This window comes from Neodiprion virginianus, chromosome 4 (assembly GCF_021901495.1).
Source record: "Neodiprion virginianus isolate iyNeoVirg1 chromosome 4, iyNeoVirg1.1, whole genome shotgun sequence".
NCBI lineage: Eukaryota > Metazoa > Arthropoda > Insecta > Hymenoptera > Diprionidae > Neodiprion > Neodiprion virginianus.
In genome coordinates, this window is record NC_060880.1 from 6,825,783 (window position 1) to 6,851,918 (window position 26,136).

A 26,136-nucleotide genomic window follows, 5' to 3' on the forward strand; every position below is an offset into this window, starting at 1 on the left:
TCGGTTTGTAACGTTCGTGATTTGTTGTTTTACTTATTGAAATAAGCCAGTGGTTCCTTTATTCCAGTGTCCGGGTGTTGGTTAAGTTTAATTAGTGCAACTATCCGCTTAAGAGTTATTATTTGTCACCAGAAAAAAGTGAAAAACACTAAAAACAGCAACGAATCTGTACCACCAAATCGATCGTTTAACACAGTTTAATTGTTTCATTTCTAGCGTGATGATTTCACAACTATTATAAATTACCAAACTTGGTTGATATCACTAAACTGTACTGTACTGATGCGGTAAAAGTATTTACTGGCATACCACATTTATTCGACTTTACACTACATTAAGACGGGTCTGAAATCATACCTATTTTTAGTAGTTTTTTTTTTTTTTTTTATAAGGACAATGAAAACACTCGGAACAATTTGAGTTTCAGGGTTTTATTATTTATAGTTTTAAGAACAGTTGATAATTTTCTCATTGAAGTTAGTAACAAAATTATCTTAAAAAAAAATTCAAATTGCTGTAAGCGTTTTCATTTACAAATAAAAACGCTTAAAAATAAGTATTATTTCACCCTTAAACACGGTCAAGCTAAGTTTAAACCATGTTATCGTATGAAAATTCGTGTTTACAAAATTTCTTCGAACAAGAAGTAGATCTATTATGCACGAGAATTTCCTCGGTGAAAAACCGTCAATGGCAATGATACGAAATTCAACGTTCAGTAATATTGGCCGTATAGCTTCTCAACGGCGATAAAGCGTACATGTAAGTCGAAGCTTTTATCGGGGTTGTAATTGAGATGTGTGAGGGAGAAACGATGCCGAGAATGTCTTGTACGCCTAGACTATAACTGTAAATCCTCTAGGTGTTGGGCTAAGTAGAGTTAGGTGAGGTTGGTTTTGGGTTGCAGGTAACGCGAAGGTTGCAGACAAGGCGGTTTTTCCGTACAGTTGCGGAGGAAAAACAGATCGTGATAAAATAGCGATTCCGAGGAAAACGACCGCGGGATATAAAAAAAAAAGCTAAGTAATCTTCGTTTCAAACCTTATACACACTGTGGCTAGAGAGCATAAAATGGAGAAGGCAGTAGCCAAGTTTCTGCAGAGCTTCGGCCGTTCCGCCAACGTCTTCCGTCAGAACCGAGGAGAAACTAACCGGGACGATAAACTTTTTCAGTCACATCCAGATGCTGCTGCTGCTGCTGCTGCTTTTGGTGCTGTTATACCGTACGTAAAGGAATAATCTTTCATATTTAATTTATTATTCGCCATCCGACTTAGGATCGTAAAGGCAACGTGGCTGCCTTGTTTATCGAATCTCCGACGAAAGTTTAAGTTTCGGTCGCATGATAATTCCTACAACCGATTGGTGGTCGGGGGAGGAAAATGAAAGGGTTAATAAAAATATGTCGTAAAGTTACAAAATTTATAAATGTCAAATTAAAGAGGAAAAAAAAAAAAAAATCGAAATATGAAACTGTCATAATGAATAAGAATACGTTTAGCGTATACCAAAAATCTAGAATTCATTCGAGTGTTGTTCGAAAATGGAAATAAATTTGCAAAAACTGAACTGGGTAGAAATTTTTTCTACCAATTATCGATATATTTTGTTTTCACGTGAAATTTGACTCTTCGAATTCGTGATTTTTCTGCACGTGCCGAGTTTCACCGTTTCAATTTTGTTTTTAAAAAAAACACTGTCACCGTGACAACCTCTTACTTTCATTCTCTATGCATTTTTATCCTCGGAGCAGATAAAGCGGAATGGTAAAAAAGAAAAAAAGATAAAAAAAAAAAAAAAGAAAAAATCGTCGGCACGCGGTTACCAAACTTTGATATTATTCCACCTCCGCGCGGGAGAATCGTTCGGTATTATCATACGAACGGGAAATTTTTATTTTTTTTTTCATATTTTTTACCGAAACAGCGTCACGCTGATCACGTTCGTTCCACGCTTGGTCAATAATTGAAAATCAATTATATCCGAATATCGGCAATATCCCAGCTATATCCGCCCGTTCCTACTCCCAATTTTATCGACACACCCTCGAACCGAAAATACTAAAATCATCCACCTGCTGTTCCAAAACAGATACAACGATATCAAAATATGAAACGCTAAAGAAATATTGGATCAATGCTGGTGCTACAAAAAAAAAAAAATTGATAAAAACAAAAAGGAACATTCTACACTGCGGATTCATGTTTTTTGTTTTCAATCTTGTGCCAAAACTTTAATTCCTGAATAAAATTGCGTGGAATAAGCAATAGTGCGAATCAAAGTGAATGATTAACGGCAAGTAAAGTATTGAATTTGTTTTAAATTTATTTTCATAAAGACGCAATTCGTCGTTGTTTAACTAATACAAAAACGAACAAATGAATTTTTCTCACAAATTCTTAAGGTCTTACCGGCCGGATATTCCTAACCAAACTAAGTGTCGGTGAGAATATTGAACACTACGCGATGAGATAAAAATCTGAGTAAATCAATCGTAACCAAGTCGATAAGACGATTTTTTTTTTGACTAATAACAATGCCAAAAAGTTGTTGATAAATTTTGTGAACAAAAATTTTTGCCAAAAAACTCCAGTGAAAATTTTTCAATTTCACGTAAAATGAATTCGTTGATTTTTCGAATACCGGTGAATTTTTTTTTTGCTACGAGTTTTCAGCGATTTTGAAAAAACCGTTTTCGAGAATTTAAAATATTTTGAAAAATGGATCGATGGTCTTGAATTTTTTAATAGATTTTCGTAAATGATTATGTATTACATCGAAGAAGTTTTATAGCCACGGAACGAATAGTTTCATAAATAGAGCGTTGGAAAATTTCGGACAACAGAATTACTCCAAATCATCAAAAATTCAAAAAAAAAAAAAAATTCATAGCTATTCAGAAAAATCAATGAATTCATTTTGTATCTAATGAAAAAATTCACTCCAAGGATTTGGTTCACAAATATTTCTTCAAACAACTGATCAACAATTTCTTGGCATTAATATTATTCAAAACTAATCATCTTATCAACTCGGTCACGATTGATTTTTTTCTCAGTTTTTCATCTCACCGCAAATTTGACTTCAATAGTTTCACCGAGACAGACTTTTGGTTGTGAATATACGTCCAATGATACCTTAATTAAAGTATTAAATCGTTAAAAACGTTGATTGTTAAACAGTAATCTCAGTTGCAAAAACAAAGGCGATTTCGTGAAAAATTTGTCCCGAATTGCAATACCAACAATATTTGAACAGTTTTTTTTTTTTAACGATACCTGTTTTACTGAATTTTTCTAGTTACTGTAACAAATGAAATTTTTCTCAGTGCATGCAGTTTAGATAATAATCTTCAGAGTCCCGATAGTCCGAGTATCCGTTGCGAATCGATGAACAAAGTTCGCGAGGTGATCAACCGTTAAATGTTTTTCTGTCACGTTTTTTTTTCCTCCGCATCCCCCTGACACCCTAAATGCCTAGAGCCAGGGGCGCCCTTGCGTGCAGTCGATTTAGTTTCGTTTAATTTTGCGAAGGTCAGGGACGAAGCCGAGCCCGGAGGACATCGTTTTCGGCGATGAAGCGTGAAGCCGCGGTGTCGAGGCGCCAGAACTTTGTTCGAAACGAGTTTGGCAGCGAACTGGAAGGGCGATTCGGACAGGTTGAAATGAGGTGTAAGAAACTTGCGTATATAGGTATACATGTTCGTATTTGACGGTTTCAGATTAGGGCAATCCCTTTTTTTTTCCATTTTACCGCAACAATTAATGCCCGAACGTCGGTTTTTTCTTTTCGAATTAAAAATCTTTATCAAGTCTTTTCAGCTAGCGTTTACAACGAAATATTGAAATAACGTGAGTGAAAAACGTACACTTGTTACAGTTTCTTTGCAGAATTTTCTTTTCCAAAAATAACCGTGTAACAATGCGAATTAAAAATCCGATTGGATCCATTTTGATGCAAATAATGACACATTTATAGATCTTGGAAAGTGGCTTCGGTCCGACATTTTCAATGAAAGTTATAAAAAGTTCTGACTTTTCAAAAAGTTATCACGATTGTTTTTGAAGATTATTAATCAACTGTGTGCACCATTTTATCCATAAAGGACCGTGCTCGAGATTATTACGAAAATTAAAAATTTCAATACGCCGTCGAAACTTCAAAGTTGAAAGCTGATTAGTTTAGACTTTGTCTAAATTGTAAAACACACGAGTATAGAGAGACAGACAGCTTTTTGCGAGTAATTCAATTACTTCTGTTCAGTTAAGCCGAGTTTATACCGAGCGATGTTTATAGTTAAATAAAGACTCGGTTGGGGTATTAAATTTTTTCTCACTAGATGGCATCCTTCGATATTTCGCATCCCATCATTCGTCACTTTAATTTGAAACAGCTAGTTTGGTATATTTTATTCTCTACATACTATACCGAGAAGTTTTAATCGAAGGATCTGCTCGATTTTCGCAACCGTCTAGTTTACAAGCGCAGCCAACTTCGTAAAAATGTTACCAGAATTAATAGGCCGGCCGTTATTAACAGGTTAGAGGTTACGGTTAACTGTCACTTGTCAGCCGGTTGATTCTAGGGAATTTCTTCTAGTCAGTGAAGGTTTGCTTCAGGATGCCAGCACGGACGTCAGCCAATCAAAACTAAGCAAGTTGAATCTCGCTCCTTACGAGCGGATCTTTTCAAGAAAACCTCTCGTTACGAAACTCAACGTCTCTCCGTATATTCGCTTATAACTCCAGAACTACGACTTCTCACCAGATTCTAGGCTATATTTAATTACGACCAGATCAGTAGGTTTGGGTACGAAACGATATTTGTAAGCCAATACGACTATGATGCGAATGCTGACTAAACTCTTACGTATCTATAGAGAAAAGTTACTTTATAAAATTTTTGAGATCTCGATAAACTCTGTAAAAAAGTCTGCCAAGTCATGTAGCTGTGTCAATTAGTTTTCCCATAAGCCGCATCAAAAAATATTCGCGTGCCGATAGTGCGATGCCGGTATATTATACTTGTGTACACAGAGAAAAATTTCATTTCTTACAGTAACTAGAAAAATTCAGTAAAACAGGTTCGAATTACGAAAAACGAGGCACGCCTAACCATTTTGCGCTATCGTCGATCCTTTTTTGGTTATCGCAACGCAAAATTAGTTTGTTCGATTGACTCCACTTTTTTTTAGTCAAACAAGACTTTAACGTTAATTTATTGTTGCACAAAACTAATTTTTATTTCGTACCTGCAACTGTATCTTTCGATTATGGTAAAAAATGAAAACAGTCAAGTACCGAGCGTTAACCGGAACTAAAAGATTTCTCTCAGTGTGCAAAAACGTAGGTGAGAATCGGTAAAGGAGGTGACAACATCTGGCCATTACAATGATATAAGGTCCGACTTGACCATATCTCACCCCCCGTTTCTCCCACGACATCATTTTTATACCTTTATACCCCATTAAATCGGGGGAAAACCCGTCGGACCTTTGCACCGGAGTAGAATAAGAATAAGAAGTAATAGAACGTGGGAGGAAAAGAGAGCCGGAGCGGCACGCTGTCGCCCCATACTTTTTGATTAAGGTGACTCTACTGCCCGAGATGGTGCCGCCGCCGACTCCGTTCTACCAACTCGATTCAATTACTTTCAATTGTGCTATACGCACCGGAACGACGACGCTACGTGATAATGGGGCCCAACTTTCGTCACTCCGGATTATAACCTGCACCGGCGTTGAAAAGAATCGCGGAGGCTCGATGGCTTTTGCAAGCTTCTGCAAGCTCCCTAAATCGGACGGGACCACGTGACGCCGAGTTTCTTTTTCGCAGATTCTTACGAGCTTCCATTCAGCGAAGAGCTTTTTCTTTCTTCGCTCGGTTTCGCTTTTTATTTTTACTTTGTTTTTATTACCGTTTCTTTTTTTTTTTTCTTTTTCTTTTTCTTCCTCATCTTCTCTTCACCCCCTCTTCTTTATTCTCTCTCTCGCTCTCTCCGTCTGTCCGTCTGCCTGCTTCAAGCGCTCTTCGTTCACCCTGCATAAATGAGAACGTGTTGTGTCTGCAATGACCCGGCAATTCTCTCCAACTCTCCACCCGACTCTCCTTTATATTATACTCGTACTCAATGCAAGCATGTGTAATACGTATATGGTACATATGGTACCGAACATCGCCAGCTTCCTCATTTAGCAAACTGCCAATTAATTTAACGTCGAATTTGTTCAATATCGCCTTCTACGGTAACGGATAATTTTATATCTGTACGTACGTATCTAGTCGATAATGCTGATCGAACAGTTTTCATTTTTTTCATCGAATTCTCTAATGGGAATAATTAATTGTATAGTATAATGGTTAACTGATCAATTTCTTAATATAAATATGAAGAGAAAATCAGGCTGGCGGTGATCGTTGGAAAACTTTCGACGAATTTTCAGTGAAAATAAATTTTGATGCTGAAATGTAAAATAAAAAAAAAAAAAAAAATCCAAGTAAAAATATCTCCCCGCGGCGATTCTCATTTTATTCAAAGTTCGGTGGATGGATAATTTCACAGTGGGAGAAAGAAACTTGATACGACCGATGTTTTGACACCGATGAATTCTAAAACTTGGAACTTCTTTAACGAATCGCAAAACTCTCCCGCGACTTATCAAAATTCACCCAACGAATAAATGGTCTTGCATGTTTGTGGGAGAAACGATCATTTTCGTCGTAAACTTGCAGCTATCCACAATCAGTAACCATGCGAATAATTATCGAATATCAGTAATAAGACACAAGATCGAAGGATACAATCTTTGTAAAAACGTCCGGATTTGTCAATTAAATAAAAAATTAATTAATATGTCCGTAGCGTTTCCTATCCTGTAAAAAAAAGGGACGTTGTAGAAAAATAAAACTTGAGATTTGAAAATGGTGGATTGAAATATCAAAACGTAATTAGCCGCAAGTTATATCCTTGGCGGCAGAAGGAAATGAAGGGTATATTATAGGAATCCTGACTAATATGCGCGATCTACGCTTGAATAATTTATATGTAGTTACGACAAATTAATACGAATATACGGGACATTCCGTGTCAACTCGACCTGGATCTGACCCTCAACCTCTCTGATTTGGTTCGCGATTTTTATACGATTGTTTTCAATCTCGGAGGCGTTCAATTTTTTTTCTTTTCTTTTGTTTTATTCAAAATTTTTCGAATCGATTGGAAATATCTGAAATTTAAACAAAAAAACGAATATATTGATCGAGACGATTTGAAAATCTGAAATAATACTGAAAAATCGTGTGTCCGGTATCAAAATTGTTGAGCTTTGATTTAGGGCAGGCTAGTTTTCTCTGTTTGTTTCTTTCGAGCTCTTTTTCAAAGAAACTTAAAAAACAATTGTTAAAAAGAAAGAAGAATTAGAAGGCAGAGTCAGTTTTCTACACGCAATCGGTCAAACATTTTTATACGTAATATCGGGTTTTTCAGAATGTTTTCAGTTTTATAAATTGTGTCAATCAATATATTGGCTTTTAAGAATTGTTTATAATTCAAGTCGATTCGAAGAATTTGAAACAAAAAACATAATTATAAAAAAAAAAGTCTTTGAGAGTCAAAACAGTGACGTAAAAATTCGTCAACCGAATCAGAGATGTTAACGGTCAGACTCAGATTGAATTGGCATGGAATGCCCGATACATTTGTGTGTGTATATAGATGAGTAGTATAACGAGGCACGAAAAGAGAATTCTGCAGGTAAATTCGCGGAAAGCGTGTAACGGATTGCTCGCGCCATTTGTACAACTATACCAGAACCAATTTCTAAATGTGCAGAAGCTTAATTTCCCGGCCATCTGCACAAAGTTTTCCCTCCTTCTCACCGCTTGGTCTGACGCCAACTTGTTCTCATAGTTCCGTTCGCACATAACTACAGCAGCGAAGCATCCTCCTCTGCAAGATTTCGACCTGCGCTAAGGGGTCGTAAAATAATTTGAAATTATTCACGAAAACTGTAAAGTAATCGGCAAATTTTCGAATCTACTTCCGTATACCATATAAATTTGACAAACGACCATTTACATTAAAGTTACTGATACTACAATGGGAGAAATTTCATTTGTCATAGTAAGTAGAAAAATGCATACACAAAATGCTAAAGCAATTTGAGGCAATAATGATCTATGCAATATTATACATCTTAACAACTTTATACAAAATTATCGTTCGGACTTCTTTATTGTTTTTCTTCAGCTTATACGGCATGTTTTCTAATTTTCAACAGCTACCTACACAGTGGAAAAAAAACGGCAAGACACAAGCAGTTTTCCCTCATTTTACAATTACTTCAAACTCATTTTCAACACGTTATAAACAAAAATATGTACTAACGTTAATTTTAAGTACACCTTATTTAGTAAAACTTTAGATAACGGTGATAAGAAATATATTAATCAGTGCAAAAAATGTTCATAAAACCCCAAACCCTGAAATTTATTAATTTAATGACAAATACCCAGAAATAGAATTAGATCAAAACTTCATTATTGTACATCCACATTCCGCATTGTTTCTTCTAAGAAATAGAAAAGTCGTTCATTATACTTTTTCAATTTTATCGTTTAATATTATTCTGCCTTTATATTGTTATCAATTATTATACAAACTACGTTCAACTCTCTGTTTTGCACACCGTGCGGAAAAATACGCTTGCAACACTTGTAATAAATACCGATTATTTTTAATACCAGCGAATCTCTCTCTCTCTCTCTCTCTCTCTCTCTCTCTCTCTATCTTTTTGTCAGGACCAATCGCGAGCCAAAGGCGATTCGCCATTGGTGCACAGAGCCGCACGGCACGACACGAGAGACGAAATCGCACGCGTGTATAAAGCTCGTATATAAAAATACACACACACACACATATATATATACATACGTATATATAGGCACACGAACATACATTTCTACACTTGACTCGGTTCTGGGCAAGAGATACCTTATCTCGCAGTTTCACGCCGCGCTGGCTTAATACCCAATTTCATCCAGGCTTCATTTTTTCGCATTTTTTTTTTCTTTTCTCTTTTTCCTTTTTCTATCCCCCCCCCCCCCTTCTCTCTCTCTCTCTCTTCGTTCTTTTTTTCCCCATGTTTTAATACACGTATAAAAACAGTTTGGTTAGAAAAAATATTGGATACCTTAATCGTAGGTCAGATATTACGTGGAGAAAAATGTGTGTAACAAATGCATGTGATATATTACAAGCAGAATATTATATGTATATACATCGACTTGAATATACGGTCTCAACTATTAACTTTTGACCTGATATTCGGGGTGAAAATTACGGTCCAACTGTATAAGTCTACGTTGGAATAGAAAAATTTTTCAGTTCTCAGATCTTTAGGGCCTTGATGCTTATGCGAAACGCGTTAATCAATTCTATTTCGTTTAAGAATCGAACCTTGAGTCTTGGAATTTTTGGACGTCGTGTCGTCGGAGAAACAATTTTGAATCGATGGGGTTTTTCGTGTGAAAAAAATTTGATCATGCTCGATATAAAATTTATTTGAAGATTAATCCTCAGGGATTGCCTGAATTTGAAATTTTTTAAAAACACTTCAACTCGTGTACAAGCACATAATTGCATAATCTTAATAATTATGTTATACAACGTTAATCGCAAACTGTCTGTATATTTTTTTTCCACCAGTTCCACTCGACTAGATCCAAATCTTTATTACAACTTAATAAAATCAACTTAAAATTTAAGTCCGCATCAAAAAGACGTCGAAAATTCGAAACGACCACTGAAGAGATATTTTCAATCCAGTTATTCTCATTCCTCCAAAGATAAATATTCAGTTGGATGCCTAGAAAAAACCGCATTCCATTGCCGCAAACATACATCAGTTGATGTGCAGGAAATTAAAAAATTTCCCCACCATTCGAGAATCTACGTACGTATCATAGTTGTTTGTTTGGCAGCATTAGAACCCGTGGAATGAAGGGTGTGATGAAAAATGTGAAGAGAAATAACTCTATTAATCAAAGCGACGCTCCGTATCTACTATCAACAGCCGTTTGTAATTCGAATTTTGTTAAATTCCATAGTACTTTGTGTACATAGATATATATCTATCTATATGGGTAATGGGGTAATGGGTATACAATGTATATGGGGCGTTCCGCGTCAAATTAGCAGCCCATGTACCTTTTCGATTTTAATCATTTTTTAGTACGATGTTCGTACCGATCCAAAAGGGTCTCGGGATTCGTTTCAGATTTTTTTAGCCACCGGTGAAATTTGAAAAAAATATTAAAAACCAATTCCGAAAACGATCTTTTTTAAATCTGAAAAAATTCACAGACCGATTCTATGGTTTAAAATGTGATTTTTAAGAACCACACGACAATGGGATCTCAGTGTTTGCAATTTTTTTAGCAACTTTTAGTCTTTCCATGTCGGAATTGGATTTTTTTTTTTTTTTTAATTTCTTTATTCACCGATCTAAATAGATCACGGATTCATGAAAATAACGTGATTCTGCAATCTATTTAGATATAGGCACGTAAAAAATAAAAAAAGCAAAAACAATTCCGACGTAGCAAAACTAAAAACTTACGAAAATAATAGTATATATTGACATCCCATGATCGTGTATTGTTCAAAAATCACGTTTTGAATCATATAATCAGTGTCAACTTCTAAAAATTAAAAAACATTGGCGTTTTTTCAATTGGTTACGCGATTATGTATAAATTTCACCGGTGGCTGAAAAAATTCTGAAAAAATTCTCGATATCGTTTTGAGCTTGTAAGAATATCATGCTGAAAAATGATCAGAATCTAAGAAGGTGTAGTACATGAGCTGTTAATTTGACGTGGAATGTCCCATATACATACACAAAAGCGGTGCGACGGTAACGACTTTTTGTTATATATCTATAGGTATGTGTCGTTCGAAAGTTTGGAGGGTGAACGTTAAAGTTTTCTTTTTTTCAATTATTTATAATTTTATTTCTCACATTTTTACCTCTTATTTCTTTTTCTTGCCAGTCCGATTGACGTCACTTTTATCACAGAGCATAGTATATTTTTTTCAGCGATTCTTACGAGAGGAACAGCGATATAACCTCACCTTTTGACGAGGAAACCTCTTACGTATTTTTCACGTACAATTGGAGAGGGGTCGATTCTTTTTTTTTCTTATCTTTTTATCGTTTTATTTGTTCGTTTCTTTTTTTTTTCTCTCCCCGTGTTTGTTATTCTTTCCGTTCCTTTTTCCAAAGCTGGGGGACGCAGCGCGATACACGCACGTTGAGAAAAATTCATCCTTACAAATATACATATATATATATATATATATATATATATGTATATATGCAGGATGCGGAGGAACTGAAGTGGCTGTAATATAATTGGCTGTATGTATATTCAATATCCATTACCGTATACTTATGTTGTATATACATAAGATTGTTTCGGAAAATCTTTTTTCAAGTGGTTCTTTGATGGGCACCTCAATTTTCAATATTAATTAAAGATAACAACAATCAAACAGTCGGTGGTGGTCTTACTAATAGCAAGAGCTCGAGTGGCAGGTTCGTTTTCAAATTAAATTAAATCATCGGTCCACGGTATAAACAAAGAAGAAATAAACTCGACTTGAGAACACTTGTAAGCCGTACCGTCTGAATAAAAAATTAGGTAAGGAGGATAAACAGTTGAAAAAAATTTCCAGCAATATTTATTGCGGCAATAATAATGGTGAACGTGAAAATAACAACATCCATACCTATGTATGAATGTAATAGAAATGGTTCTGAGCAATTAAGAACGACGAAAGTTGAGACATCGACAATTTAAGAAAAGTTTTCACAATTTGAACTTGTGATACGATAAAATTAGTGTTTTTGATTTGAGATTCTTACGTTTTTGGGTTTATTTTCTTTGTCACAGAAATTTTCAAGGATCGCTTGGAAATCGTTTTAGAAATCCTTATTGTTAACTAACGTTGTAACAAATATTGATAAGAAAATTACATTAGCTTTGTAAAACCAGGCTTGTACGAGGTAAGGTTTCTTGAATGATTTTGGAATAATTTTTTGGTGATCTGAGAAAAATGATTTGATAAACATCAGATTCAGATACAGAAGAAGAAAAGACACCAGAATTAATTCTTTTTGGTATCATTTGAATTTTATCGAATTTATTGGAATGTTGTTTCATTCGTGTTCGTTATAAATGTGAAAAATATACGATGAAAGTAAATCTTTCAAAAGATTTTTCCCTTCTCCTGACATTTCGATTCAGACGGTACTGTCCATAGACCCTTAGCTTGGATTCCGTCAAAGCCGGTCGACGTGACGTCAGCTGACTTGAAATTAGGTGAATCCGCTTGAATTCACTCCAAGTATCGACTGTCAATCGGAGTGAAACTCTTCCGTTTTTGGTTAAACGTGCAGAGTAGCTGGCAGAATTGGGATATCTGAAAGTGGATGGAGGCAAAGCGAAGTCGACAGGATGAGCGGAAGGGGGGGGGAAGATGAAAGTGGAGAACTCGGTTTCCTTCTCCGAGCCGAGTTGCCAATTCGCGAATAGAACCGGGGCAGCGGATGGAAATTGGTTTCGACAAACAGCCAATAAAGATCGAGGGAGGGCCTATAGCTATATACCGGGGGGTGTAAAACTCAGTGACAATAGGCAACGTGGACGTTCGCTGTCGAAGAAGCCGGCAGGGTTGCCATTCAAGGGAACATTTCTTATAGTCGAAAGAAAACTGCCCCTCCGAGTCATTCGGCTTGAAATTCGAAATTTAGTAGAAGAGTGAAGCGACGCAATAGTTACTGTTTTTCGCACGGTTAGTCCGGTCAAAACAGATCCGAGTTAAAAATATTCTGGATATCGCTGAATTTTTGTGAAGAGGAATTTTCTACCCTTAGGAACGCAAATCAGAAGTCGTGTTTGAGCTGCATAGCCGTAGTTTCGAGAAAACAGAAAAACTTGACGTTTTTTAGCGTTTTCCTCAAAAACTGCTATCGATAGATGAAAAATAACTCGACCATCGTGTAGGGAGGAAAATTCTACATCGAATTGTGTCCTCGTGTGTTAGAAACGGAATCAGATTCAAAAATTAATAAAAAAAAAGAAATTAATTCACCAAAATTCCCCAGATTCCGTCGGTAAGTAGAATTTCTTGGCAGCACAAAAATGACTTCAGATGTGAGTTCGGAATATTTTTAATTCCGACCTATTTTGACCGGACTATGTTCCACATTGATGAAGGAAAAACTTATCGGCAATTTACAGGTATCTATGAAACAAAAAACTGTGCTTCGATTTAGCGAAAGAAATTTATTCCGACACTTTTAAAATTACTCGAACACTGTTTTCGACTTGTTCGAAAAGGATCGAAAACGGTGCAACTTGACTGGCAGAGTGACTGCGCTTACGCAATATAATCGAAGTTTATTGGTTTGAAATATCGAACCACGTAGTATATTTTCGTCTGCAAGGCAGGGTAGCCAACTCACCTAAAACGAGCCTGCATGCAAATCCCCCAAGGCTTGCGCATGCGCACTCGAAAGCTGAGTCTGTTGATTTTCACAACACGGCAGGGCAGCCAACTCACCCGAAACGAGGCATGAAATGTTAAGCTTTCCTGTATCAAGCGGCGATTTGAAATCATGTAAGCTGTCATTGGTCATCAATCAATTAACGATAAAAGGTTTCCATGCCTTCCGACTATTTCAGATCTGTCTAACCTCACAAACAATCCCATCACGCACGTAACCTCCGTTAGTCACGTTTGGCAGTTGAAGCTCGACTAGGTGGCCAGCCTGTATGAAAATTCCCCAAAGCTTGCGCATGCGCACTCTGAAGCTGAATCTGTTGATTTTCGCCGTGTCCTCCCGATAAAATAGAATTCTTTCCTCGATAAACAAGCCTCAGGGGAATATCCCGTATCAGACGACGTGTCAGCATCCCAAACCGTTACATTCTGAACTCTGAAAACGATTTCGGTGCGCAATTTAGCCTCACGATTGTTCGCCAACGTTCGGCAACTACGCATAGTCAGAGCGGAGGAAGCGGTGGCCCTTTGACGATGGTAATTAGGAGCTGTCAGAGTTTGAGAAGAAGGTAAAACAAGTATGGCATCGCTCCGTATCACCATCCCGATCTCCGAGTTTCTGTTTGTCTCGCGGAAGTCTGAAGCATGCCTCTTCACCCTACGCAGGTATGACGGGGGTAAATAGTAACAAGGGCTGCTGCTGCGAAGGGTTTCGCATACCTCCGAGCGAATGGGTATTGTGTCTAAATTGCGGCTCCGAAGGTGACCTTGAATGATATCATCGAGACAGAAGTAATTGGGGTCCCATACGTACGCGTGCCGCGAATGAAAGTCGGTACGAAGGGGACGTTCGACGACAGTGACGAAGGTCTTCGTGCATATCTTTGTACATGTGTACGTAGTCATAGTTTCAGACGCGATTTGGTAAGCTGAGAATTTGACGTACCCACACCGAGTATCAAATTCCAGACCAAACAGAGGACGGGACTTTGAGCACTTATTCCTCGTCATCTCCCCTCCGCTTGAGCCTGTCGTCGCGTATTAGAAAAATCAATTTTCCAACGAAAAAGATTCGCCCTTGTGTTATCATTATTATATTACTTTTCTCGACTGATTTTCTCTCTTCTTTCTCTAATCCATCCTGCCGTAGCGTTTATATTATAGGTATATTACAGTACATGCTACGAGTTTAAAAACTTACGGGTGAGATTTTAATTCGAAAAATATCTTTGGAAGTGATTTTCACCTCTCTTCGTTAATTGATAAATATTCCGTAGGGTTGTGTACACAGGGTCGTTCCATGCCAACTCAACGAGGTTTGAACCCCGACTATTTTTAATTTTGTTGAAACTTTTTTAGGTAATCGTACGACGACTCTAAATCCAATATTTTTTTTTCATTAATTTTCACATAACGATTTTCGACTTATGAATATTTAAACATTGTTACAGTTTCACCGTTTTTAATATTCCTGAAAAATTCACGAAAATTCCGTTACTTGTTCAGATAATTTTAAAATCGGCGCTGTGATCGAAATTGTTTTTTTTTTTTTTTTTACTTATCTTTTGTTTTAGAGTACTCGAAAATTTTCAACGCACAAAAAACACAATGTTCGAATGTTTCAGCGGTGTAAAAAAAATTCTCAAACATTCTAGGTTGCATAAGAAACACGATTTTACTTCAAGTTTTCCAAAAATAAACTGGTGACATACTAAATCAATTAATACTAATCCTGGAATGAGAATGAAAATTTCTTCTGTAATTCTATAAAATATTGGAAAGTTTCGGACTGCTAAGAAAAATGTAGGAAAAATATTATTTCATCGTGTAAACGAAATTGAAAAAATTTTCGCAACTTTTAAATTCTTCGACAATTTTCAACTATCATGTTCGGCTATGAAAAATTTTCGAGCAAATTGAATATGGCAGTCAGAATCCGGTCAAGCGGGCATAGAATGTGCCATACAAAATCAAAAATCGCGATGGTGTCTGGGTAGAATTAGTTTTGCACCGTTAAATTGAACTGTTTTGTATTATTCGACGTACTCGCTTTACAGAAACCACAGCAGATCTATTGTTGAATAAACTTTTTCTGCTTTTCATATATACTGAGGTATATTGTGCAGTACATAGTGTATATATATATATATATATATACCTATACCTAGTGTATATATATATATGTATACCTATATATATATATATATAGGTATACATAATACGCTCGCATGCGTATGCATGTCAAATATTGTGAAATATTGCTTTCCACCTACCGGCTTTCCGTCCTTGTAATATAGAATAGAATGTATATGTCTACTATATTCAGAACGAAGAAATATACCGAGTAAAAGCAACTTTCTCGCTTCTCTTTCAAACTTCCTTCTCTCTCTCTCTCTCTCTCTCTCTCTCTCTCTCTCTCTTTTTCGCTCTCTTTCTCGCGTCACAATAGTACAGGGATAAATTTCACAATCCGAATATTAAATCCATTGAATCATAGAATTCGATGAATTATTTTTTGTGTAATAATCAAAAACTGCAACCTATGAATTACTCCTCAGTCGCAGACGTAAATAAATGAATGAATCCGTTATTTTTTTTTTCTAATGACGCGTTAGGATAATTCGATTTGTAAGATATGAAAACTGTCAGATATCGAATGACAAACGCATCGCAGATGAATGAAATGAATATTTCTGATTCCATCGTTTTCAAAAAAAAAAAAAAACACATTCAAAAAGCTTTTCCGCTGGATCCTTTTTTCTGTTTATAGATCCTCTGACTATTTTCATTCGAAAACGGCAAGTGATCGCCGACAAGTCATTGTGTGCAAAAATTGTGTAAAATATTTCGCAACTCTACAGAAAATTAGTCACGAGAGAAAGCGCGAGTCGAAAAGTTTGACGATGAATTAGGTGGTGAAAAAAGGCAGAAAACGGGTTGAGGTATGGAGGATCGGACAGGGAAAACGGTTCGCCAGCAATGGAAGCATCCGTCGGTGCCAATCGTAGAAAAGTTTGGCATTCGGTTAACTCATTGAGTTAATGTGCTTCCCGTGTACCGAGACACGCTTTACTGGCCCATCAGGACGTAGCCGAGTCTGTGTTCCTCGCCATCCCCGACGAGGACCGCCGAACTCACCCCCGGCTCTTTTCGCAATCCGTTTTCCGAGCCAATTCAATCGCACCGCCTCGCTTCACCGACTAATCCCCGGACTTCCGGGTTGCAAGGGAGAAAAAGGCGGTAAACACGCCGCGGTGTACATGTACGTTGAGATAAAAGGACCTGGTCCTTTTTTTTTTTTGCTCCAAAATTATCACGTCAAGCTGAGAATCAGTCGGTGAAACGCGCCTCGTGTGCCAGGCGAGAGGGGAAAAAAAAGAAAAAAAAAAAAAAACCGTATAGAGGAAACGGTAATACGATTAGCGGAGCGCTAATCGGGTGCAGTTTTTCAGGGTTTGGAAGCTTTTTGCAATCTGAAATTCCCTGAATTTTCCAGGCATTTCAGCATGGATATAAAAAATTTTCACCAACCTTACGAGAAATATGATGTCGATTAGTGAAATTTTTTTTCTTCATACATTAATGTTACTGCCTTTGATATTAGTTAGTAATTATCTTACTGTCTGAATATCAATTTACAAACAATAACCTGCGATTTTTAGGTATATCTCTTCAACTTACGCAAGAAATATTGAAATTTGATTTTCCTGTACTTGTTTCAAAAATTTTTATACCCTTTCACAATTTCTGTATTTCATACATTGACTTTATGATTGAACATTTTGAATGATCCTGCGATAAAATACATTACACGTTTGCAGAAATTCGGCATTTGTAACCTTTGAGTGTTCCGATCTTTCCTCCACATTGTTACTCCACCTTCCTGCGCCTATTTTATGCATGCATGGGAGAAAGGTGGATGATGACACGAGGAAAGGGGTTTGTCGTAAGGTCTCGTCGAGGACAAAGCGTTGGGTGACTCAGGGGGGTATATATATTAAGGCACAAAGCCGCAGAGAGTGAGTGCGACTCGGAGGCGAAGGAAGATTAAAAAAATGTTTCTCAAAGAAGGAACGCGGAAAAAAATGATGACAGGAAATGGAACAAAAAATTTTCAATCTCTTCTTCAATTTCTCGCCTTCTCGTCGTATTGTTTTCCCTGCCTCGCACAACGCGAAATAAACGTACATCCGACGCAGTTGAAAAATTTCAAACCGTTCTCTCAGCGAATAGTTTGCAATGAAGAGTTTCTGTATAAAAAATTCGGCTCTATGCGGTCAGATTTCCGATCGACTATTTACTCGAATATTTTTAAACATCAAACGAATTATACTCAACAAAGTAAAGTTACAATTCGATAACTAAAAACCATCAGTAGGTATGCAAGGAGAGTTTTCTATACAGATTCCTGCATCGACACAGTTACCGACAATTAGCTGAGACACGAACCCTTTTTAACCTTACTCTTAGAATGATGAGTATCTTCAGACTTCATGAAACAAGTTTCATTATTTTTCATTGTTTTTTATATTATTTTTGTTATTATATATCCATCGTGAATCTTGTTCATTATTATGAGCCTTAATCCGTTCACAATTTCCACATTTTGGTGGTTGAGTTGAAAAGTTTGGAACACACTCGGGAATTGGTCGAAAACAAAGAAGGTCGGGCCGGAGTCAAGATAAATACAAAAAAACGGGTCCGCTTCTTTTATGGGAGGACACTGCAGGATCTGTTTAACAACCGGCGAAGCTGCGAGAGTCGGTTTAATTACAAAATCGAGTATAAAATGATGCCAAGTTTATTTACAGGCTGCATGTGAGTCTGTGAGTTTGTGTTTGTGTTTGTACTTACGAGAATAACGATTCGTACGGGGAAAATCCTCAATCCGAACACGGAGAACATAAATTATACGAGTTTCTGTCGCAGACGGAAAAGAAGAAGGGGTCGTAAATAAGTAAATATATATGGTATATACATTCGGGATTTGAAAGTTCAACCATAAAAGCAGGGGAGACCATAATTCGCGATGGCATTGGAATCGCACACTTTCACAAACGTGCATGCATGTCGTATATTTATATGGTTTTATAAACGTGTCTGAATATTCTCGTTGAAAAAAGGATGACGTCGTCATTATATATCGAGAGTAATACCAAACTCATAAGATTAACGATTGGAACTCTGCCAACTTGCCGGCCGAAGGTCGAAATTCGCGGTTCAAATTAACGCGATTTTAGAATATTTGACTCTTGTTAATCTAAAATATTTTACGTACGCCAATTGCTGCTAATTTTATCCATCTCAGACGATTGTAAATTCATTTCGTGAAGAACTAGAATAGCATGTTTGTTTTAGTTAATATCGAATAGCAACGATTATGTCGGTAATCTACGAATAGAAAAAAAAATTGAATTAGAAATCTACGCGTAAAAGTTTACCTGGAGAAAAATAAACAGGTGATAGCGAAGATACTAATTGTATCAATTTTTTCGTTTTGTTTTGGTTTTTTTTTTTTTTCTAATGACTATCTCACAATCAGACGTGATTAATCAAAACTCAACCTACCGCAGGTATAAATTATTAGTAATAAACTTGATGTCTAATTGACAAACAAACGTTACGAGAAAAACTGCGATTTTGCTCGTTTGACTCAGAATATTCTAAAACGTGCGAATGCTTAATGATATGAACGAAAAAGCAAAACCTAAAATTTGTTCTTATGGTACGTTATGCAATGATTTTGGAAAATCAAACTTCACGAAATCAATTGATTTTAGGTTTTCAAAATTTTTCTACGCAGTTATCATAAAAGTCTTATTGTTAGGTAAAATCGATAAAACTGTAAAAAATATATTGAGTAAGTCGAAATTTTCTCCCAACATATTTCCATTGAACAAGTCTGTTGTATGATTTTGAAATTAATGCAATGAAGTTGTATTTGGACTCTTTTTTTAGCATGGATATTTTCAGGTATTGTTTGAAAAGACGTTTTTTCAACAGTTATGTCATGAAAATAAATGAAAATAGATTTCCGTATGTTCGATACAGCAAATTTGACAATTTATGATGATCTGTTCCGCGAGAAAAATGAGCCCAAAATCAATGAATTCAAATGAAAAACAGAATTTCATCACATGGTACGTTAATTCTGATCATAAAGCCTTTCCTTGAATTGTTGAGATATTGCACGTTGGTAAAAAATAAATACTTTTTATTTATTCTATTGGAAGATCACAAATTATTATTTCCGTAAGCTTTAGCGTAGATTCAATTGTTAATAACAAATCGAAAAATTTTGAAGTATTTATAAGAAGGCTTAGATATTGATGCTTGATTTCAAAACGTTTTAAGATAGTAAAACATTCCGCAGTATCATTCGACTAAACTCTACGATGGCTTATTTCCTTCAAGACTATCTTTCATGAATTAATTAAAATACTTTTTGTCCATTGCGTCAGCATTGTAAATTATATTTAATTTTACAACATTGTATTGATGTTGATTACGATTTTAAAAAAATAACAGTTTCGAACTGACTACTGAAAGAAAAGGAAATCTGTTTCAGCGTTTTTACAGAAAATATAGTCTTCCGAATAAAACGAGCCTTCGTAGAATAAAATGAAACAAATATGCAATATTTTCATCGATTCAGAAGCGATCAGAAACGAATCGACATCGATGACTAACCTTTCGTTAATACTTCCAATATTTTCTATTCTTGTGCTTTCAAGAATATTCCCGTAGCTTAAGTTTACAAAAATTTATTAACTAAACGACCATCTCCTAACGAAATTTATAAGCAAAAGCATTTATTTTCAGGCAGCAACTATAACCTCCTCAAACCGCACAAATTAATTTTCTTCGCGTGATTGGAATCGCGTCGTTCAGTTGATGACTCGTGTTTGAATCGCGACGGATCAGCCAATCATGCACACGTTCTATATAACATATTTCAATACGATTACGCGTTATAGATCGGCGGGGGGGGGGGGGGGGTTGAGGGTAATTAGTGCCCATCAATTAGGTTGCTCTCTGCGTGACGCGTGCGTCGAATTTGCATTGTTAGCGAAACGGGAGTGCATCGATCGCGTTTCAACGTGACAGTGCGTGTGTGTGCGTGCGTGTGTGTGTTCAGATGTTCACATAACCGTGTAAAAATAAGCTTTGCTAATTACGCGAAGGCAAAAGGTCAGGATCGAGCGATGACAGACGGGGATGGTGTGAGATGTTAAAAAAACAAATAATCCCGCCACACCGCGAGGTGTTAATTATTCATTACGCAAATTTCATGCGTCACGTATAAGAGGAAGAAAATATTGAAAATAATTTCACTTCGGCAAAGAATTATATTAATTTATAGATTATTAAAAAAGTTTATCGTCTTTCTTCTTGTGCCTCGTTTTCTTTCATTTTTAAAAATCGATTCGTTAATTTACTGAATTTTTCGAGAAAATAAAAACAACAAAAAGAAAAAAAAAAAAACTCGAACACAACGACGCGTTATCTGTAGTAAAATCAATACTTCATCCGGAATTGAACCAATTAAAAATTAGCCGTGGCATCTTGCCTTCGCAGACGCGTATCGTCCTACCTTTATGTAACAACCTCCGGGAGAATATAACGCGCGATGCGATGTGATATAATGCACACCTGGATGCGCACGTCAAAAGCAGTAATAGGGGTGTTGAGCTTATTGCCGGCACGCGGGATGATCGATGACGGACGCACAGAGATATATGCTGGTGTTAGTCGATGTAGGTGCATGCCGTGATCGATCGATCCAACAAAGTAATCAAAGATAAAACAACGTAGCAAATTTACGGTATATCCTGCAGCCACCACTCGTTCAATTCGTATTGTTATATTCAATCCCGACTCAACTACATATAACGTGTACTTTTTTGTAGGCCGAAAAGCGGGACGTAAGTGGCAAATTATTCCCCCAATGAGGGAAAAAAGTAGCAGTTTTCCTCCGCATTTGCGGGAAATATGACCTTATATTTCCCGCAAATTAATTTTTCACTTTTTCTCTGGTTTTCTCTCTTTATTTTCCATTTTAAACTACATCTCTTCGTATTGTTATAAGCTTTCGAATATATTCTAGTTTTCAGACTGATAGATCACACTTACGCGTGAAAGAAAAATACTTTCATGTCAATAATTTGGCCAGAGTTGAGTCGGAAATTAAATCCTATAACAGGGAATAAATGTTGATCATTTCCTCGCTTACCGCCGGCACTAAATTCACCCGCGGGAATAATCTTCGACTTTATTCCCTTGGTACATAATGTACTATTTTAAAACGGCAGACTCTCGAGTATAACAACAAAGCCTAAAAATTACAAGGTATCCTCTTTTCTGTCGCAATTTTATACGGGGCATTCAATCGACGATCACCATTTTTGATTTTGTTCAAATTTTTCTACACACTTCTCCCAACTGTAAAACAGCACGCTGAATTTTTACAATTTCTTTATTCGACCGATCTTCAAATGTTTGAAATAAGAAATACAATTTTTGATGAATTTGAAAAATGGTCGTTTTCAACATAACTAAATATATATAAATAATTGACCGGTTGAATAAAAAATTTGAACAAATCCAGGTTATTGTTTTAAAATTCTGACAATTCCGTAAAAATTTTCGAACAAAATCAAACATGATGAGGCTCAAGCGTGTTTGGCCGAATTGGCGCGAAAGCTCTGCGAGTATATTAAATTCTTTAAAACTAGGGCAATGTTTTTTACTCCTTGTTTTCCCGAAACAATCTATACTAAATAATCGCAACGACGAATACTTTTTACACACATCTCGATTCCCTTTTTTTTTTTTTTCCTCTTCTTCTTCTGTTGGATTATTATTTTTATTGAGATCATCTCCACCGAGTGAAAAAGGCACGTTGAGACTCATCGCCGCGTGTTGCGCAGTGCAGTGTTCGCTGAGTGTGAAATTTATACGAGATGAATTTTTACACAGTCGACTGCCCTTCCCTCCTCCCCTCCCTCGCCGCCGGCTCAATCCTCCAGCATTAATCTTAACCATGATTTTTATTTAGATTTTCATATTAATAATTTTTCCACCTCTCCAGCGTTTCCCCCTTTTCTTTGAAATTACACTTGGCTCCAGTTTTACGAATTATTATAAATAATTTTTTTATATCACACGTCAGGCGATCGCGACGTCCGCCAAAATACGAAAACGGTGTGACGATAATTGTTATACGTATATAGCTACGTATACATGTAAATATTTCTTACGCATGTACGTAATGTCGATGAAAAAATTTATGTAACTTGGCAAACTATTTGGGAATATTATTCGGTACGGAATGCAATTTTTGCAATTTTTTTTTTCTATTTTAGCTGTAATTTTTCTACTTACAAACATTCCAAAAGATAACGAAGATAATTGTTATCAAATTTTTTTATCACGGTTCGAAAAATCTTCAAAAATTTCACTTCACGCCTTGTAACATTATGTCAAACCGGCACCAAATATAGTCAGCAACAGTTTGTCACATCGCCGAAATGTTTTCACTCATAGTGTGGAATAACGTGTATTGCAGATATTTAATCAAAGCATGCGATAGTATAACTCAAATGAATGAAAACCGTGTAACGTTGCAAATAGTTTCCATCAATGAGTGTAAACCTGCGCGCCCATGAATAATGTATGACTCGTCATCACAGGAGTCGTGATGGTCAGGTTCTTTGACGGTATAATGAGTAAGCGACCAGCGCGTTGCGGGATTAATAATTATCCAGAAAGCTTGGATACGCAGGCACGTAAACCGTCGCATTGGAAAGTTACAAAGAACATTCGCATAGCGATACGCAGGCGCATACATATTTATTTATATGTACACACAAATATATATACAACATATATATATATATATATATGTTGTATTCGGATAAAATTAGAAGGAGACAAAATAGACAAAATTCGAAGGTCTGTTCAAGGGTCAAAACTGGCAAGTTTACTCACCTTCGAGTGTCCCTGTGTAGGCGTGCTGAGTGTTGTAGGCGATGAGCCGCCCTTTTGAACCTTCGAACTCGGCGTCCGACGCGAACAGGCCAACATCCCTTACAAGCCTCATCTTGAACACTCTGCAACATTCGACGCAAATTTTATATCTTTAATCTTCGTTCCCATCGTATCACGCTTTACATTACGATCATGAGGTGGGGGGGGGGGGGGGGGGGGGGGGGGAGGTACAGCTTGGACATCAACATCAACAAAAATCATACCTATTTGTTGGAGTTTTACATGAAAGAAAATGAAAACACTTGGAGAAATTTGAGTTCGAGGAGGAATTTGAACTTGTAAAAGATAAGAATAAATTTTTCGAGTTATACGATTACGAACGAAAAATTTCATTTTTCGACCAACGTATTGTTAAAAAAACATTTTATTAAAAAAAAAAAAAAAAAAAAAACTGTGTAATTGTTATTGAACAATCTAGCCACGACCTCGAATGTATAAGCAGGATTTAACGATTGTGTCAAAAATTTCAAGTCGATCGGATAAAAATCTAGACCGAGGAATCTGCGTCAATGGATTGAAAACGTGGTCACTCGCTACTTATATGCGTCATGATGCCGTTTTGTTATTAGTTATAAGCAAAAAATTCTAAAATGTTATTGAAACTATAAACAAACAAGTGTTTCCAAGTTTTTGAAAGAGACGTGAAAATGTTTGAAACCCTGCATAAAAGGGGAAAGAATTATTTTTACATTTCTACTACTTTGGGTAGTGGCGCATTTTTGCCGTTCACGATTAGTACGATTTTTGTTACTGGAAATTTTTCTCTCTGGCTAATTAGACTATCTGTCTAGTAACTCAGAATATTTCTCCAATAACTTCGACAAAAAAAACTCCACCAATCTCTCACTTTTCCAGAGACATTGTAAATCCGACAGTGATTTTTTTTTCTGCGCAGAAATTCCTACAAACATGTTCTGAAACCTACCAATTTACACGAAGGTTGATTCTTTTTTTTTTTTTTTATTATTTCAGTTGGAACAAGTTCTAAGCCTTAGTTTTCGTGGTAAAAAAAACATTCTCCCTCGGACTAGAAAGATTTTTATATTGTACAATAGATGCACAATCTTGTGAGTACATGAGACAAAAAATGTGACCTTGTTGAAACGATGAGAGAATACCGAGGTTTGCAAGATGTTGAGACGGGTTGGAGAAAAATCGTGGAATTTATTTTCTCGGTAATCGATTCGACGTTGCTTGCTTCCCACGATGTAATCTGATACGTAATAGCTTTCCTCGTTACAATTAATTGTGCAGGTAAGACGATTTCTATGTAAGATATATATATATATATATATATATATATATATATATATATATATACCCATTTGTACGTGTTTGCTATGGTTCTTCTTCTCTGCAGGAGACATTTAAGTCACGTATAAGATGTGCATATATATATATATATGTATATCGTATACCCAGGAAAAGAAACAATAGAAGGAATTGGAAAGAAAAATAAATCGGAAACTCGTCTCGATGCCCCGACCGTAATCTTTTCCTCTCTTTTTCTCTTTCCCCGCTGTCTCTCTTTCTCTAACTGTTTCTCCTACCTTCGAGCTTAGGTTTTTATTCACGTTCAATAATATTGAACGGTAAGCTCCAATTAATACGGAAGCCGATTGTAATAATCCAACTTGTTTCAGATACATTTTTGCCGTTTTTCCTTCCCCCTGCTCGATAGATTGAATTAATTAAATCCGCCTGTGCAGTGTAACGAGTTTCTTCGGTAATAATATTTCCCTGGATACCTTCACCTGCAGGTTATTACTCGATTCATACTCACGTATTTGAGGTATGTACATAATATAAATGTATATTATTACATGTACTAAGTCGTGGAAATTTTCAATTACCATAGAAATTGACGGTATATATAAAGTGTAAGGTAGAAAGTTTCTCGCCTGCGTTCGCCGCGAGAAGACGTGAAATGAATTTGAAAAATGCACCGTTCGATACTTGTTAAATGACAAACCGATACACCGGGTACTAACATAGCCTGCATTTTTTATACAAAGATACAAAATCTAAAATACGAATTGAAATCATTAAATCAAATTGAAATATTGTCAGTTAAAGGTTGTAGGTACGTACAGTTTATAGATCGTCATAGAAACCTTAGTTAAATATTTAACTTCGCAACATTGCACCGATGCTGATAGTGATCAACGAATGGCGGTGTTGAACTGACAATATTGAAGAAAAAGTAAATTATTTCCATTAACTTTGCAGAAAACAGTATGCTGAATAAAGTGATGCTGAACAGTTGATGCGATAATATTTGGCAATAGAATGATTGAAGAAAAAAAAGTATGGATTTCTTGACAGCAGCCCCGCAATCTCTTCACGGAGCGTGCATGCAGGTTGGAATAATTTACGTATATAGATACGTACGGGTTAACAAGCTCTTAATCTTACCCGCTAAGCCTTCTACGTAACTAATTGATTTATCCTTAGTCTGAGCGGCGTGCAAGGGTCTCCGATCAATACACAGACTAACACATAGAGATCAGAGCCGAGTTC

The 26,136-nt window shown here is 36.3% G+C and overlaps 1 protein-coding gene across 14 annotated transcripts in view; it reads right to left on the minus strand.

The window, feature by feature from the left end:
* The window catches only part of LOC124301738 (disintegrin and metalloproteinase domain-containing protein 10-like), a 359,750-nt gene that overhangs the window by 98,927 nt on the left and 234,687 nt on the right, over positions 1-26,136 (minus strand). For all 14 annotated transcript variants that reach the window (XM_046757113.1, XM_046757114.1, XM_046757104.1 and 11 more), the window contains one exon: positions 23,557-23,678. In XM_046757113.1, coding sequence (XP_046613069.1) covers positions 23,557-23,668 — 112 coding nt within the window. In that variant the 5' untranslated portion in view covers positions 23,669-23,678. The remainder of the gene's footprint in view (positions 1-23,556; positions 23,679-26,136) is intronic.